At 36.7% G+C, this 16,275-nt stretch overlaps 1 protein-coding gene across 4 annotated transcripts; it reads left to right on the top strand.

Moving 5' to 3' along the window:
* Positions 1–547: 547 nt before the first annotated feature.
* Positions 548–14,667, top strand: LOC113760449 (pullulanase 1, chloroplastic). 4 transcript variants are annotated; one of them, XM_027303021.1, is made up of 28 exons: positions 548–988; positions 1,355–1,490; positions 1,612–1,664; positions 1,812–1,920; positions 2,249–2,385; positions 2,505–2,704; positions 2,856–3,005; positions 3,267–3,327; positions 3,679–3,799; positions 4,033–4,123; positions 4,239–4,332; positions 4,457–4,552; positions 4,925–5,065; positions 5,434–5,484; positions 6,279–6,349; positions 6,583–6,675; positions 7,872–7,962; positions 8,100–8,171; positions 8,322–8,378; positions 9,819–9,887; positions 10,095–10,151; positions 10,237–10,311; positions 11,182–11,270; positions 12,401–12,478; positions 12,579–12,717; positions 13,676–13,785; positions 13,875–13,974; positions 14,412–14,667. In XM_027303021.1, exons 1-28 carry the CDS (start codon positions 683–685, stop codon positions 14,520–14,522), a joined length of 2,958 nt encoding a protein of 985 aa, XP_027158822.1. In that variant the 5' UTR covers positions 548–682; the 3' UTR covers positions 14,523–14,667. The 4 variants fall into 4 exon arrangements, with proteins under 4 accessions (XP_027158822.1, XP_027158823.1, XP_027158824.1 ...); XM_027303022.1 differs by having other exon boundaries at positions 10,095–10,177; positions 10,266–10,311; XM_027303023.1 differs by lacking the exon at positions 4,457–4,552.
* The last annotated feature ends 1,608 nt before the right edge of the window (positions 14,668–16,275 follow it).

Below are 16,275 nucleotides of genomic sequence, written 5' to 3'. Positions count from 1 at the left end.
AAGAAGAGAGATAAGTAGTGTGACGGGGCAACGAAGCTAGTGCTGTTAAACAAACAAATCGAGCTATTCGTTTGTTTTTGTTTGGCTCCTTTAGATTTTTGTGTTTGCTAATGGCTAGTTCGAAATTTTATATGAGTCGAATTCGAGCAAACATTTTGGCTCGATAAGTAATCAAAAAGAACACGAGCTCCTTCACGAACATGGATTAATTGTTATTTTACAAAATTTAGGATTAGTATTGTATTTCTTAACGAGTCAAATATAAACATAGATGGAGAATTCAAATACTACCGAATGAACGTGCAACTTATTCAAGTAGCTTAACAAACAGAATTCAAACATTAGACATTCGCCTCGACTTGGCTCGTTTATAATGCTAATAAGGAACCAAATTCCAAATTCAATAAATTATTAAGCTGAAGGAGACCAAATGAGTATTCCACTATTGAGTAGTTTATTTTCGGCCATAACTATTGCCAAAACCCCGATCCTCTGCCATGGAGCTAAGAAGTGGGGGACTGGATTTAAAAGGCTAAAAGAGAGACCGGGTGGGAGACAGGGGACTCATCCTTCCGATGGAAAAGATTCTGAAAAGCGAAAAGGCAGAATCTAACAACCGCCTCTTCTCCTTCCTTTCAAGTAGAAGTAGTAGTATCACTGTTTATTAACTGACAATATTCAAATGTCTGTTGTTACAATTTCTTCTTCCATTCCGGTTTTGCTGCCATTACTATGTTCAACGCCGATACCCTCATCTCGCTCGGTGCTCCACCACCGTATCCGGAATATCCATTTCAACACTAGTTGTGTGCTACCACTAGAATCCAACAACCAGAGTTACTTAACCCGCCACCCACTCGGTGTCGCCGCCAATATTTATCCTACCGGATTGCGTTTGACGCCAACTGGTTTATGCTGTTGCTCCTCCTCCTCAGGCGCAATGCCTCTTCAGGCCCCCACCACTTCATTATCTCCTCCTCTTCCTCAGGTCTATCTTCATCTTTTTAACATATATGCAAATACACAGATTCTTTTTAGCTATTCATTGTCGTCGGATGTGATAGTGGAGACTAAGGCTAGTTTATCGTTTTGCCCAATCTTAAACATCGGAACAAGCTTAATACTACTGGTACAATCTTTGCATGAGTTGCCATGGATTGTACGATATCGAGTTTCAGAAGTATGTATATTTGCCTAAAATTTGCTTTCCGCATGAAGAATTTGATTTTCATCAAAATTTCAATTTGAATGAAATTCTTGATGTTAATATAAAATAGGTGTTTTCAAGGTTCAAGTTGTTCATGGCTGGCTGCTCAACATGCTACCTAAATGCATAGACTTTTATACGGTGCAGGATAGCTTATTGTACTCGAGGGCTTTTTGGGTCAGTAAATCTCTTATTGCCTGGAATGTGGAAGCTGGAAATGGTCCGTGTTATTTGTATGCCAGCGTAACTGCTGATTTATTTGTTGCGGATAATGACATTCAAGGTCTGCACTCTGTAAATGCTTTCTCCTGGTATTTGTAGGTGATTAGCTTTCAGGATTCTAGACTTAATTAATCAATTTAATGAAGCGCTAACATAAGATTCTGATATTTCCATATGCACAGGTTATGATTCAAAAATTGAGCTCCAAGGAGGAGATATTGGGCTTCCACAATGCGTAAGATATATTTGGTTCACTTGGTTGAATGACTTGAACTTCTTTCATCTGTTAGGTTATTCTGATACATTTTATGGTGGTCGGAGTCTAGTCTTTGCATGCATGTATGCTGATGATGTTCTGGTAACTCGCATTCACCAATTCCAGGTGATCGAAAAATTTCCTCATATTCGACATTATAAAGCTTTCAACCTCCCTCCAGATTTAGATGTGGAAAGTCTACTCAAATGCCAACTGGCTGTTGCCATTTTTAGCTGTAAGTAGTCAACATTATGGACTTATCTCACAATCTTGATTACTTTGTTAAGGATCAGATTGCCTCCTCGTTGGTAGAAATCTGTAGTTATGCATCTCCTTGCCATAGACTTCTTTGATCACTTAACAAAACTATGTTTTTTTAATTACAGAACATGAATAATAATATCCAAATTTACTAGGAGTACAGTATTTTTTTCTATTCTTAACTTTTCAATCATCTTATGTCACATCTCCAAATTGTTATGTGTCTTACAATTGTACATCACACCTTTGGGATCAGTGGTTATAGGATCTCTGATATTTCTGCAAATTTTGAACTCATTCAGCTGATGGAAAATGCAGCAGTGCCACTGGTTTGCAGCTACCTGGTGTCCTTGATGATTTATTCTCTTATTGTGGACCTCTGGGCGCTGTTTTCTCAAGTGAGACTATCTCTCTTCACCTGTGGGCCCCTACTGCACAGGTGTATATTATTCTGTTAGTTATTCTGTCGTCTTCACGGAACTGTTTTGGCTCCAGTCTCTTGTCTGAATCTCAATTGGCTTTGTTCTTGTCTTCTTTATTTTGTATGCCTCAAAACAGGGTGTGCATGCATTCATATATAAGGACCTGTCTTTGAGTGATCCCTCAGAAATTGTCCAGCTCAAGGGGCAGAATGGTGTTTGGAGTGCCAAGGTGCCAAGAGACTGGGAGGGTTACTATTATGTTTATGAAGTCTCTGTATACCATCCAAGCACCTTGCAGATCGAAAAATGCATTGTCAATGACCCATATGCAAGAGGGTATGCTATCTCTATTCTAGCTTACTATTATTTGAAATACATAAGGTGTTATTCGTCAAGCATAATTTGTCATTCTTGGATCGCTTTATTTCACATGCTATTGCAACCTTGTCAAGGCACTGTATTCACATAACTGTTGTTGTTTGAATAGGCTTTCAGCTGATGGTCAACGGACATTGCTAGTTGATCTTGATTCTGATTTGTTTAAACCTGAAGGATGGGATAACTTGGCAGATGAGAAACCCCATCTTCTTTCTTTTGCTGACATCAGTATATATGAGTTGCATATAAGAGATTTCAGGTGAAGGTTCAATTGAAACATGTGTTTTTGAGCTCTCTTAGCATTGGTCCTGATTGATGCAGTAGGTCTAGTAGTATCAATTTTCTGGGGACTGTGGGAAGTAGTACACTTTAAACAGTTTTAGAATAAGTGAATACCTTGCCTATCTTTCTTGGGCGGGCGCCGAAAAGCTTAAGTCATGAACCACAGCAAAAGATCACTTGTGTATTGTCTGCAATTCTCCTGCTATTCAATGATTGTTTTCTCAATCTTTTGCTGCAGTGCCAATGACTTCACCGTGCATCCAGAGTTGCGTGGTGGTTATCTAGCTTTTACTCTTCAGGTAGTTTGGCTTCATAATAACTATCCCTTGGAGATATCCTACTAATTCCTCAACTTAAATGTCTATACTTGTCATAAATTATGAACCTTGTCTATCAGTCTGATCTTTTACTCTTTAACTACTTGCCAGGTAGAATAACATACTTTTGATTGATTCAGATAATTTTCATATTTGTTATGTGGAAGCCAAAAGACAAATAGATACCATTTGATATTCTGTGGTATATGATTAGGAAAACATGTACAAAAGCCTTAGAACCAGTAAAACATTGGCATGTATCAATTTTATGGCAAAAAATATTTTTTCGGGGGCTGACAGTTAATGAAGTCGCTAGCCCCTTTTTTTTGGTAGGACTCAGCAGGCATGCTTCATCTGAAGAGGTTAGCTAGTGCTGGTCTCACGCACGTGCACCTGTTGCCCACCTTTCATTTTGGTGGTGTTGATGATGAAAGACATAAATGGAAGGATGTGGGTAAGTATAGTATTCTGTTGTATTTGTATAAATTTTTAGAAATTGCTGTCTCCTTTGTGGGTAAGTATGCTATTCTAAGTTTGTTAGAATCTACTGCTGCATATTGGACTTGCTAAATTATAAACCCATCGATGGGTCAAATATCATTTATGTGTTATTCTCATTCTTTCGTTGCAGTTATTCCCCTTTCTCATATATTGTGTGCTTTTCTGAATTGCATGAAACTTTTGAAGATAGACAGCTGCTTGAATCATTACCACCAGACTCTGATCAGCAACAGGCTCATATCACAGCAATCCAAGATGAGGATGGGTACAACTGGGGGTAAGATGCTGGCTTTGCATGTGAATTCAACTAAGACCTGATATTTTTGTTACACCTTTCTTGCAGATTTCTAACAATTTTTTGGTGGATTTTTTTTTTTTTTTTCATGGAAAAGTTACAATCCTGTTCTTTGGGGAGTCCCTAAGGGAAGCTATGCAAGTGATGCAAATGGCTCATGCCGTACTTTGGAGTTTCGGAAAATGGTCCAGGTAGAACGGTTCCTTTTGCATGCCAAGAGTTGAAAATTTCATATTTTTTCCATAGTTCGGATAAGAGATGGAATAGATTTTGTTGTATATTCTAAACTCTTCAAATTTATGATTTTGTTTTCAGGCTCTAAACCGTGTTGGCTTACGTGTTGTGTTGGATGTTGTTTATAATCATTTGCATGCAAGTGGGCCCTTTGACAAGAACTCTGTTCTAGACAAGGTTGTGAGTTAATTCTTAAGTCTAGTATTGCTAGTTGTTAGATTATCTTTGTGCTCCTATCATCTCCTAGTGAATGTGCATGTCTTGTATTTTAGGCATACAAGTGCTTTCCAGAATCCAAATCTTATGCTTATCACTTAGGCTTTTTGTAAATATATTGGAAAACCATCTCAAGATACTCTGTGCAAAATCTTTAACTCTTAAATATAAGTTGTATGTTGTCAAAAGCACAGTTCGATTAAGAGTGTGTACATCCATTTTGGGACTGAAGCAATCATTTTTGTCCCCTCTTGGCCCAGTAACTCAAAAGCTCAATTAGAAAGAAAAAGAGAAATAGATAAAAAAGAATTATGACTGAAAAGTTATCTGCAGATTGTACCTGGTTACTATCTTCGAAGTGATATTGATGGTTTTATTGAGCACAGCACCTGCACTAACAATACAGCAAGTGAGCATTTCATGGTTGAACGTTTGATTCTCGATGATCTCCTATGCTGGGCAGTTCATGATAAGGTAATCATCTGAGTGGTACTTGTTATTACACTTTGAGTAGAATAGAAACCTATGAAAGGCTAAAATCTTTTTTTTCCCTTTCTTTTTTGTACTTTTCTTAGATGTTTTCGTTGAAAGAGCAGTGGGGACCTATGTTGTTAAAATGATCATATCAGTTTTAAGCTTTTTGTATGTTAAGCTGTATACTGTTTGAATTTTGTATCTGTCAGCTCTAGTACTAGACCTTCTTTGTTATCTTCATACCTGATGCATTTTTGAGTTTAACAGTTTTGTAAGGAGTAAAAGGTGAGACTAAATCTATGAGTGTTTTCTCAGATTATTCTTGTAAGGATTTCATAGATTATCTTGATTAACACAGAATCTTGCAGGTTGATGGATTCCGCTTTGACCTGATGGGTCATATAATGAAACGTACTATGGTAAGTTGCTCTAAAATTGTTTCTATCAGAGAACCGAAAAAAAGGAACTGTTGTTGTCTCCTATGTTAGTTGCTCTTAGAAGTTCTAGTTTCATGCTTGTTTTGTACTGCTTTGTTAGGTGGTTCTAGTACTTATAACTAATGCAGTAATTTTGGGCCATTTCTAATATCTCCTTTTGGTTTGAGTTACAATGTTGATGACAGCGCAACAGCTAATGTTGGACATTGGATAGTTTTAGTTTATGGCTGGACTAGCCCACCTAAATGTTCACTGAGTCTTCGGCCTTTGGATATACTTTTTTCATTTTCTTTGTAAATGTTGCATTGCTTATTATAAGTTGATACCTATAAAGGAAGTCAATTCATGGTGTTAAATCTATCTATCTCAGGGAATAATAGGTTTGTCAAGTGCTTTAGGATATGTTAGTGTATTGGCTTAAAATGGGATGAAACTTATGTTGGGTTCTACCTTTATTTTTTGTCTTTTAGATCTATAAGGTATTTCATTTCTGATTGTTGAATCCTAATATCTTGACCTGCATCACATTTTTTCTTCAAACTAGTAGTGCCTTTGCACTGTTGTTAACTAAAAATTTATCCTTCATAGATCTTCCATCAGTTGGGCTCTTAACAAGATCACGTAAGAAATTAAAATGTCAAAAGGCAAGAAAGAGAGAGACAATTAAGCATGGAAAATAAAGCATCATGTAAAAGAAACAAGAAGTGTTTGATACTTCTAGTTTATTCTTTGACTAGGTACCTTAGTCATTCTACTAATATGGGTACTGCATGCAGGTGAAGGCCAAGTCCATGCTGCAGAGTTTGTCAATGGAGAAAAATGGAGTTGATGGCTCAAAAATCTACATGTAAGAGTTGTTGTTTGTAATTTTGGCCTTCAGTCAATAAATGACTGCAACCTCCTTTATTTTAGTTTGGAAATCGCTAATCATTTTCTTCTTAGTGATTATTGTTGGTTGAAGTCCTTTATCATCTAACACGTACTTCAACAGAACAATCAGAACCCATGGCACTCTTAAGGAGATATATTTAAAAAATTAATTTTATCATATGAAGAGCTTTTATATGTTCTTATGTGTAGATACGGTGAAGGATGGGACTTTGGTGAAGTTGCAAAAAATGGACGTGGGATAAATGCATCACAGTTTAACCTTTCTGGAACTGGAATTGGGAGGTATTACATAATTCCTCATTACTGGCAAGCAACTCTTTGTCCCTCTACCATAGCGACCAAATCCTAGTTCTTCTTAATGTAAAAGCATGAACCTAGAACTTTGAGATGGATGCATATGTTTGAACGCATTTGTTTCAATTTGGTAAGACAGATGGGAGCATTATTTTTGTAATACTTTTGAATTTCTGGAGGAAATATCTTCATCTTGAAACAGACGCTAATATGACCCATTGTCTTTCAAAATTATAACTTATTGTTTGAGATACTTGGTGCGATTATCATTCTGTTTCAGTTTTGTTTGTTGGTCACCGTAATTTTCATCAGAGGCCAACTTATTGTTGGCTGAAAGTTGGCTATGAGAATATTACCAGGTGAACATGGTTTTCTTTCCTAAGAGGAACAACAGAAACTGACGGCATCTCTGGAGTATTAAATAGAGTTAGTTAACGCAAAATAAATGTAAATGCTCTTGAAATGACATTTGCTCTGAGTTTTGATGTTAGGTTCCGAATTTTGTTCTGTTCCTTACCATTTCTTGACCTGCAGTTTTTTCCTACTGTTTTCCTGCTTATGGAAATTTATCTGTTTTAGTATCAGTAGCTCTGTTTTCCAGACAAATTATATTATCTGAATCTACAGCATGCCAGAAATAAGCAAAGCAATAGCTGCTTTGCAATATAAGCATCCATGTAGTCAGTGGTGGAGCCACATAGAATTGAGGGTGGGCAGTTGCCCCCACCCCCTCAAATTTGATAAAATTATACAATGGTTTTGAAATTTTTAAGATTTTTAAGTTTGCACCATATTTGCAACCCCGGAATTTTATCAAATTCTTTCTTTTAGTTATATTGCCCGCCTTAAACTTAAGAAAATCCCTTTCTTTATGTAGATTATCCTTTGAAGTTTTGGGTATTCCCCTTATTCTACATTTACACCCCTCCCCCCCCCCCCCCCCCAACAAAAAAAAGATTTTTTATTGATTACCTCTAACAAAGAATTTGAATCTATTGTAAATTAAACATTAACGACACTCTAATGGGAAAAAAGGATTTGGCTTTTTAAATCAAAGTACATCGTATATTTCTTATATAAATCTAAAAGCATGATTTACGGAGAAGTTGACCGTTGCACCCCCTCACCACGGGTTCCTAGCTCTGCCACTGCATGTAGTCTAATAATTGCTTTTACGTATTCAGCTTTAATGATAGGATTCGAGATGCAATGCATGGGGGATCTCCATTTGGCCATCCTCTTCAGCAGGGATTTGTCACTGGTCTCTCTTTGGAGGTATTTGTAATTTTGTTGTTTTGTGTTTTCAGTTGTTTTGAGTTGTTATTATTGCAATCCGATTGTAATATTTCTGGATATGAAATTTGTTTTTGTAGCTTGAGTTATTTATTGCTCCAATCTTTCTTCTTTTTCAGCCAAATGGTCATGACCATGGTGATAAATCTGCTGCAGAGCTTATGCTTGCTGTGTCAAAGGATCACATACAGGTCAAATAGATAAGACTATATCTTGTTTCTGATTATTGACGCGTATGCTATGCATGAATCCTTGGCTTCCCATTTCTGATCCTGGTTTTTGATCTATTCTTTTTAATGATACATGTTTCCCCTAATAGGATTATACAACTTTCTTTTTAGGTTGGAATGGCTGCAAACTTAAGAGACTTTGTTCTGACAAGTTTTGATGGTCAAGAGGTAATATTAACCTTTCCATGGACAAATTTGGAAGAGGCTTTAATGTGCAACATCTTGAATTTTGCACTTTTTTCATGTATAGACATGTTTTTACAAGCCTAACTTGTCCCAGAGGGAAACGTGATATTGTCTGTATTTGTTTTGATTTACTTTGTTTTTCTATAGGGAAAATGGTAAATGGATTTTATTTCTCTTTCTTACATTCATGATCAAAATAAACCCACACTGTATACCTACTTTTGAACAGTTTGATATCTCCTGCCAGATATTTGTCAGAAATAAAGGCAAAGAGTTAAATCTCAATTCTCGGTCATTCTCTTTCAGTTCCCAAGGAACAGAAACATCTTTAGAAACATTGTCATCTCCTTTTTTACTTTATTATAAAGATGCCAAAGTTCCAACCTGACTGCATTCTGAAAGAAGTAAGGAAAATTAGTTTTGTGATAGCATGCATATCTAACAGCTACGGAGACTTAACTGGGTTGAAAATTGTTGATGAACAGCATCTAAACTTCAAGTTTATATATAAGGGCAGACAGAATTATTAGGGAAATAGTTTTGTAACTTAACACTACCTGTTATAGCATTTTGAATTAATTATAGTATGTTACATCAATTGTAAACTACTTGGTCTGCAATAGAAAAATATTTCCAGCCCAAGCATGTGTGAATTCCTTGCATGCTTGCATAAAATATTATCTATGTACTACCAGTAAAAATGGATTTTGTTATATATTGTTTACTGGGTTACATTTGCATGATGATTCTGGTGTTTATTTGTTTACTTTCTGGTTTAGGAATCCCCTAGATCACAGGCTATATTGATTTTGATGGTTGAACAAGACATACTATTGATCAGACATATTTGTCTTGAAAGTTATTGCGACATACTTTGCTAATGAAGTAATTCATGGTTCTGATTTGAGGCAATTGTTTTTGCAAAAAAATATAAAAAAAATCATAGGTTGTGTTGAATCCTACCTCAGTCTCTTACCGCTTTAAGTGTGGTAGGGACCCCTAAAGACTTGGAAAATTATAATAAATGACTGTAGAACATGTTGCCATGCTCACAAGACAAGTCATCTCTCTGTTTTTTCTTGGTCTTTGCTGTAGCCAAGTGTAGTACTGAGTACTCTGTTTTGATTATTTAGCTGATAAAAATTGAGATTGTAGGTGTGCAGTGATGGATGAAAAGGACAATTCCAACTGATAATGCCTACTAGCATTTGATTATTCTTTTCAAATCCATATGTTTTGTATATACTATTGGCAGAGCAGAACTAACGATATTGTCAAATGCTTGACACCTAAAATACATTGATTTGCTTTTTCTGTTCCCCCTTTATCTTTTTAGTATGAAGTTTTGTATGCTAATCCAAAATTTGCTTGAAGTCCATTTCATCTGTAGTAGCTAAGGTTGGCAATTCCCTTTGACCTCAGGTTAAAGGATCTGAAGTTTTAACACATGATGGGGTTCCTGTTGCATATGCATTATGCCCCACCGAAACAGTAAGATTTCTAATGCCTCTTATAGTGAAGCAGATGACTATCCTCTTATAAATTAGATATTCGTTTCTTATTTTTGCTCATTGTGTCTCTGTGAGTTTGTGTGTAGTATGTTTCTGGACATGTCTGTGTGCAATGCATACATGCGATGGCCACCATTAAAATTCCCTTATCTTGTCCAATCTAAACCTTGAGTGTCTTATTTTTCAGATCAATTATGTTTCTGCTCATGACAATGAGACACTTTTTGACATCGTGAGTTTGAAGGTACATCCTTTCTTTGATTTGAAAAGGTACAGATCGTGGAAGTTATTTTCATTTAGTATCTGATTCTAGTCCTTTGCTTTAATAGACTCCAAAGGATATTTCTTTGGATGATAGGTGCAGGATGAACCATTTGGCAACTAGCATGGTGGCACTATCACAGGTTGAACCAGATATTTATATGATTTGCATTTTCTTGGAACTTAATTTTTTGGACTTGTTATCTTTAGGTTTAAAATTAATGATAAAGAATTTTAATGCTTCTCTAATAACCAAAATTTCAAGTTTAATGTTCTTTTTTTGTTGAGTTTATGAATGTTTTGTATGTTAGAACAATGTTTTGGCCTTTCATTTAGAATTTTGTGCCACACTGCATGATGTCACATGCAAAGCCAGGTTTACAAGGATATATTGTGCATATCTGCGAATTCTACCAATATGAACTGCTGAACTGTGCATAGCTGGAAGAATGTGGTCCTAAGTTGCAGTTGTCGCATATGCACCATATAAATCTTTACATTTTCACCATGTTAGGAAAAATTTTGTTTGCTAAACATTAAAGTGGAGAGCTAGTTTTCTATGGGTGAGCATGTTCGTAAAGTATTCGTATTTTAATTGAAGCTCTTGAATGATGTGGAAATATAACACCTCCAACCAAAGAAGTGGGCTAGATTGGCTAGTTTTTCCTTCTTGTCATACTAAAGGAATTTGAATGGATGAGTGGTGCACAGTTATCTTGTTCCATCCAGGTCCTCGTGCTCTTACCATTATGCTGCCTCATGTGCGTGCCTTTCATAATGATTCCATGCTACTTATGCGTGATCTGGGATCTAGGTTATGTATTCTGCAAATCATTGGAGTGGAAAACTAGTTATGAGGCTTAGGAAGTGTAATCACCTTTCTCTTGTGGTTCCACTAGTGAGTAAGACATAATGCAAAAACGGTAGTGACATATGTGAAATCTAGATTCTTTGACTATAATACAGTTGTGGAATCATTGATGTTCAAGTGCAAATTTATCTTTATCTCACAGGGCATACCATTTTTCCATGCTGGTGATGAAATGCTGCGCTCAAAATCACTTGACCGTGATTCATATAACTCTGGTGATTGGTTCAACAGGTTCACCACAAAGCTCTCTGTTTTGCTTTTTGTTACTTAGCAATCTGAAGACAGTTTCTTCCATTTATTTCTCTATGAAGCCAAGGTGACAGCTGGCTTCTGGAGTTAGGACGATAAACTCGTAACTAAAGGGCATTATTACTATCAGTTATTTGCCAGAAATTTGATCTTTTTATTGGAAATTGGAGAGATATTATGGCTTTATTTGGGTTCCCAAAATACAGAAATCGATTTACAAATAGACCTTATAGTCGATCTTATTGGCGTCGAATTTAAAGTTGATTACTTAGGAATGGACTTGTTTTTATCTTGTTCTTCTTCTCCACTATTTGCTCTCCTCATCAACTGTGTTCTTCAGTTCTTCCAACCAGGAACCCCATTCTATTGATGCAAAACCCCCATGCAATACTAGTAGTACTAGTTCTATTATTAAATCTTCCACTTCCACAGTTTGTTGATTTGAGTTATCCATCTTCCTCTGCTGCTTGTGGATTTCTATTGCTCCTGACGACGATGACAAGGATGAGTAGGGATTCTGTTTTTGTTGCTGCTGCATTTTGGATTTGAAGGCAGTCAGGGACAGCCTGACCCAACAACACCAACATTATTCTGCCTGCACTCTACTTAACATCTTTATCATGGCAATTGCAGGCTTCTGGGATGTGGTTGACAAAGCAAATGAAAGAAGGCACCTCTGCTGTGGTAGTTTGAGTACTGATCATGGTTGTCGTGGTTGTTGTGGAGGGAATTATTGGGCGTGAAAGATGCTGGTGGAGGTGCAGCTTACATGGTGTGCTTTTGTGGCTGCTCTACTACTCTATTCTTCTATTCTTGCATGTGGACATAGAAATTTTGGAGAAGGAGAAGAGCGGAAGGTGAGGGAGAAGTTTGATAAGAAAAAGAACGACAGTAGTACAAGGAGTAGAAGATATGGATAAAGAAGAAGAAAGACGTCTGACTTTAAAGTCTATTTTTCACAAGTCAATTTCTCTATTTTGGGAACCCTAATAATACCAACCAATCAATATGTGTATAAATAACCTGCAGTCTCATAGTTCTTCCCCCCTGACTTGAGTTTTTCAGTTTCAGCATCTTTCCTGCAAAAAGTGATTCTCTACTGCTATTTTCAGGTTAGATTTTAGCTACAATAGTAATAACTGGGGCATTGGTCTTCCTCCAAGAGAAAAAAATGAAAGGAACTGGCCATTGTAAGCATCCAGCTAAGTTTAGCTGTCCATGGAAATTTCTCATTGTTTCACATCTGCTATAAAAATGCTGTTCAAAATTGTTTCTCATGTCCTGTTTCAGGATTCAACCAAGACTTGCCAATCCAGACTTCAAGCCGCATAAGAGTGAGATTGTTGCTGCTGTTGAAAGTTTTTTGACTTTCTTACAAATAAGATACTCTTCACCACTCTTTCGTTTGAGAACAGCAAATGCTATCCAGGTTAGAGGAAAATGCAGCTCAAGAAGAATTACCTTTGATAATTGTTCTGTTCTTTGAGACAATAAGTTTTTGAACGAGTGTGGGTGTGCAGAAAAGCATTATTCATCAGATTGAGTCTTGTGTCTGGTTTAGCAAGCCAACACTTCCTAGAGACGTATTGTAGCACCCAGCAGTTAGAAACTGATAGTCCTACTCTTGTTAACTTGAATCTTGATGGTTGACACAGTTTTAATAACTAATAATGCTCCAGTCATCCCATATTTGGCTAATATGATTTGATAAGTTCCTTTTGAGCATAGCAAAATTTTTCTCCTCGTTAATGTTGTTTTCGGATGGTCGATACCTCATGTCTGTTGTCATTAGTAGCAGGTTTTCCCCCTGGTTCATATAAGACATCTCCTTTCCCTTAGCAAAAGGAAATTAGACAGAAGAATATCTTTCTTCAATCTCTCCCTCCCTTCTCCTTCTCTGTCTGTCTGTCTTTGTCTAGCTTAACTTTAAATCAGGTAATGTCAATTATGCTATAGCAAAATATTTGCGCCATTTGGTGGTTCCTAACCTCTCCAATGTTTTTTTTCGTTTTATCTACATGTCAGGTCTAATCATTTACTTGATTTGATCAGTTTTATTTGTTAGTTCCCCCCCCCCCCCCCCCAAATAAATATGTTGAAAGTACAATGTGATCTCCACTTAAAATATCTAAGCCACTCAAGAAGAGTGGCAAACTCATTACTTTTAGAATTTGGCTTATGCTCTAGCCTTGCTTGCTAAGAGCAACTTGATTCCCTCTCTCAATCTTGTTAGATGGGAAGCAATTACTTGCCATTATTTTTTGATTATCTTATAAATCCTTTCTGAAATACATTTATTGTTCAGCTTCCTTCCATTTTCTTCTCATTTAACTGTATGAGAAAAGGTCAAAAAAGGATTTGGTCTCATAAGTGGTGCTTTCATACAGGAGCGAGTGAAGTTTCACAATACTGGTCCATCATGGATTCCTGGTGTCATAGTAATGAGCATTGAAGATGGTTATGAAGGGGTTCCAGGGCTAACCCAAATGGATGAATGGTGCGTAAGAACGAAGTTTGTGAACTTTTTTTCTTCAACTATTCTATGCTTTAATGCAATAATTGTGGTTCATTTTTCGTTCTGAACAGCTACTCATTTGTTGTTGTAATCTTCAATGCTTGCCCCACTGAAGTTTTGTTTAGTAGCCCTGTTTTACGGGCAAGAGCTCTTCAATTGCATCCAATGCAGGTATGTTTACTGTTCATGATACATCCAAATGAGTCGTCTCCCTGTTCTTCTGTTGCTTCAATTTAGAAATTCCGTGACGACACGTACATATTTTTTTAGAATAGAGAATTCAGGTTAATTAGATTTTAAAGCAGGCTTAGTGTCTTTTTTAATGGGAAAAAATCGATTTGACTACTTCTGAACAAAAAATGAGTTCTTTTTATGGGTTTGATATGGCTATGAAGGCATCTATGTTCCAAATGTCCTGCTGTAAATGTGTCCCAGTTTCTTTTCCTGGTCATTTCAGTTTTCCTTGTGTCAAATCAGAATTGTTGACCAATGTCGTAGAAAATGAATAGGGTATTACTAATTGATTATCAAACTTCTGAGCTTCGAGTCCACGGAGATTTTGCTGTGCCTACTGACAATGTTTTGTGTCATGCAACCATATGATTCAGCTGAGTTCAAGCGATGATATTGTCAAGAAGCCAAAATATGAAGCATCCTCGGGCTGTTTCACGGTTCCTGCTAGAACATCATCTGTGTTTGTTGAGTCTCGAGATGCCTGAGTATTTTGTCTCTAAAAATGTATATAGTTGCTTGGTTCATATAAACATAAACATGATTACTTTGCCGCGTCCTCCCTGCCATGCAAATGCTCGTGTACTCAAATACTCATAATAGAAGAAAAGTCTTTTTGGGTTAAGGTCATTAGCCTTTGGAATACTCTGCTAGTTGATGATAGTAATGGATGGTATACAAGTGCTTCCTTAAAAGAAATAAACAGTCTATTTAAGTAGTGTAGTCCTATAGTTGTAACTAGTGGGAAATCCACACCCCATGTATGTGCAGATTAGAAGAAAAATTTATAAGGAAAAATATGAGCTGTTATTAAAAGGTTTTATTAGGTTGTGTAACATGATTTTTTTTTGGTGTTGTTAAACAAAAAACGAAAATAAGTTAGTGGCGCTGTTGTAACTAGTGGGAAATGCACACACATAGATAGTAAGATGGGATATTAGAATGACAGAAAAACCCAATTGCACCTGTAGGGGCGGTCGGTCATGCTCTTTTGTTCGAGTTCTTGATGGTAATTTGGCCAACGTAATGAATGGTATGATATAAATAACGAGGCTTTAACTTATTTGGCCTTAAATGAAAAATTCAATTAGTTTTGTCCGACACAGATTTGGACAACTTCATTCTGGTTTGTTTTCGTGTAAATAACGAGGCTGATTGTAGTTCACAGTGGAAACTCCACTCTGGAATCTAAATTGGTTTGTCTTATATTTTCTTTCGTAATACAGGCTCTTTTTTTTTTGGTTTTTCCCCCCTTCACAAATAGTACACCTGTTTAAAATTCATACCACTTCAATCTATTCTCAGATTTCACTGATTGTGCTTCCTTTAAGCATTAATGTAATCGTAGTTGACTTGAAGAGTGAACGTAACTCCATGGATTCCCCTAAGCACATTCTATAATCTTAACCGGGTGGCTTCCATTATTCTATGATTCGGTTGCATTTGCCTTAGTTGCAACTCGCAGCTAACAAGTCAGTCTCATCTCCACTTGCTCTCAAGTTTTTTCTTTTCTTTTTTTTTTTGGGTTTTGCCCCCGTCCCTTCTCTCACACCCTTTCTATTCACAACTGTCAAATACGGAATTCGACTCCTGAACATGATAGTAGAAAAACCTTAGAAGACCTTTTCTAACCTTACTCTTAATCATGTAACCGATACACAAAAATTAACAATCATAATAATGTAAGCACCCCCGCCCAAAAAAAAAAAAAAGAGTCTGCTCTAAGAATTTCTCCTCTCTCTCTCTCTGTCATTGATGATCTGTGAAGCGAATACTACAGTATTTTAAGTTCTAAATTTTTAAAGACTAAGAAGGCAGGTTGCATATATGTACACTCGCACTACTACTCTCAAGCTGGAAGTCGACACAATCACTTTCAAGCATTGGCCAAAAAAAATAATTGGGTTAATCGTAGAGATGAGGATTAAGGAAAGGATCCCATGACGTGAGATGATGCCTTGCTTGTCCAAGACCTACCGGGCTGCTACTACTATATTACGTGCAGCACACAACCAAGATCCTTAATAATTCCTTCACTCTTTCTCGCGGCAACAACTTGCCCGCCTTACCTTGACCTTTCCATTTCTGATGATTCTGATCGGCTGCTCAATTATCAACACTCTCCTCACCACACTGGCAACCCACTAACTCACCACCATTTCCTTGTGGAGATGATAAATCTGCACTTTGCATGCATCAGCAACAATTCAATTAACTAGGAGCTCCAACACAATCATTTTG

The sequence above is a fragment of the Coffea eugenioides genome, chromosome 2 (genome assembly GCF_003713205.1).
Source record: "Coffea eugenioides isolate CCC68of chromosome 2, Ceug_1.0, whole genome shotgun sequence".
NCBI lineage: Eukaryota > Viridiplantae > Streptophyta > Magnoliopsida > Gentianales > Rubiaceae > Coffea > Coffea eugenioides.
The sequence above is the reverse complement of the archived record's forward strand: the minus strand, read 5'-3'. Positions and strand labels throughout refer to the sequence as shown.

What these genes read in the sequence shown, in the direction of transcription:
- LOC113760449 (XM_027303021.1), top strand. Translation starts at nt 683, where the DNA reads ATGTCTGTTGTTACAATTTCTTCTTCCATTCCGGTTTTGCTGCCATTA. An exon ending in GGCTGTTGCCATTTTTAGCT is followed by an intron (nt 1,921 to 2,248) that starts GTAAGTAGTCAA and finishes GAACTCATTCAG; the next exon opens with CTGATGGAAAATGCAGCAGT. An exon ending in TGTGGGCCCCTACTGCACAG is followed by an intron (nt 2,386 to 2,504) that starts GTGTATATTATT and finishes GCCTCAAAACAG; the next exon opens with GGTGTGCATGCATTCATATA.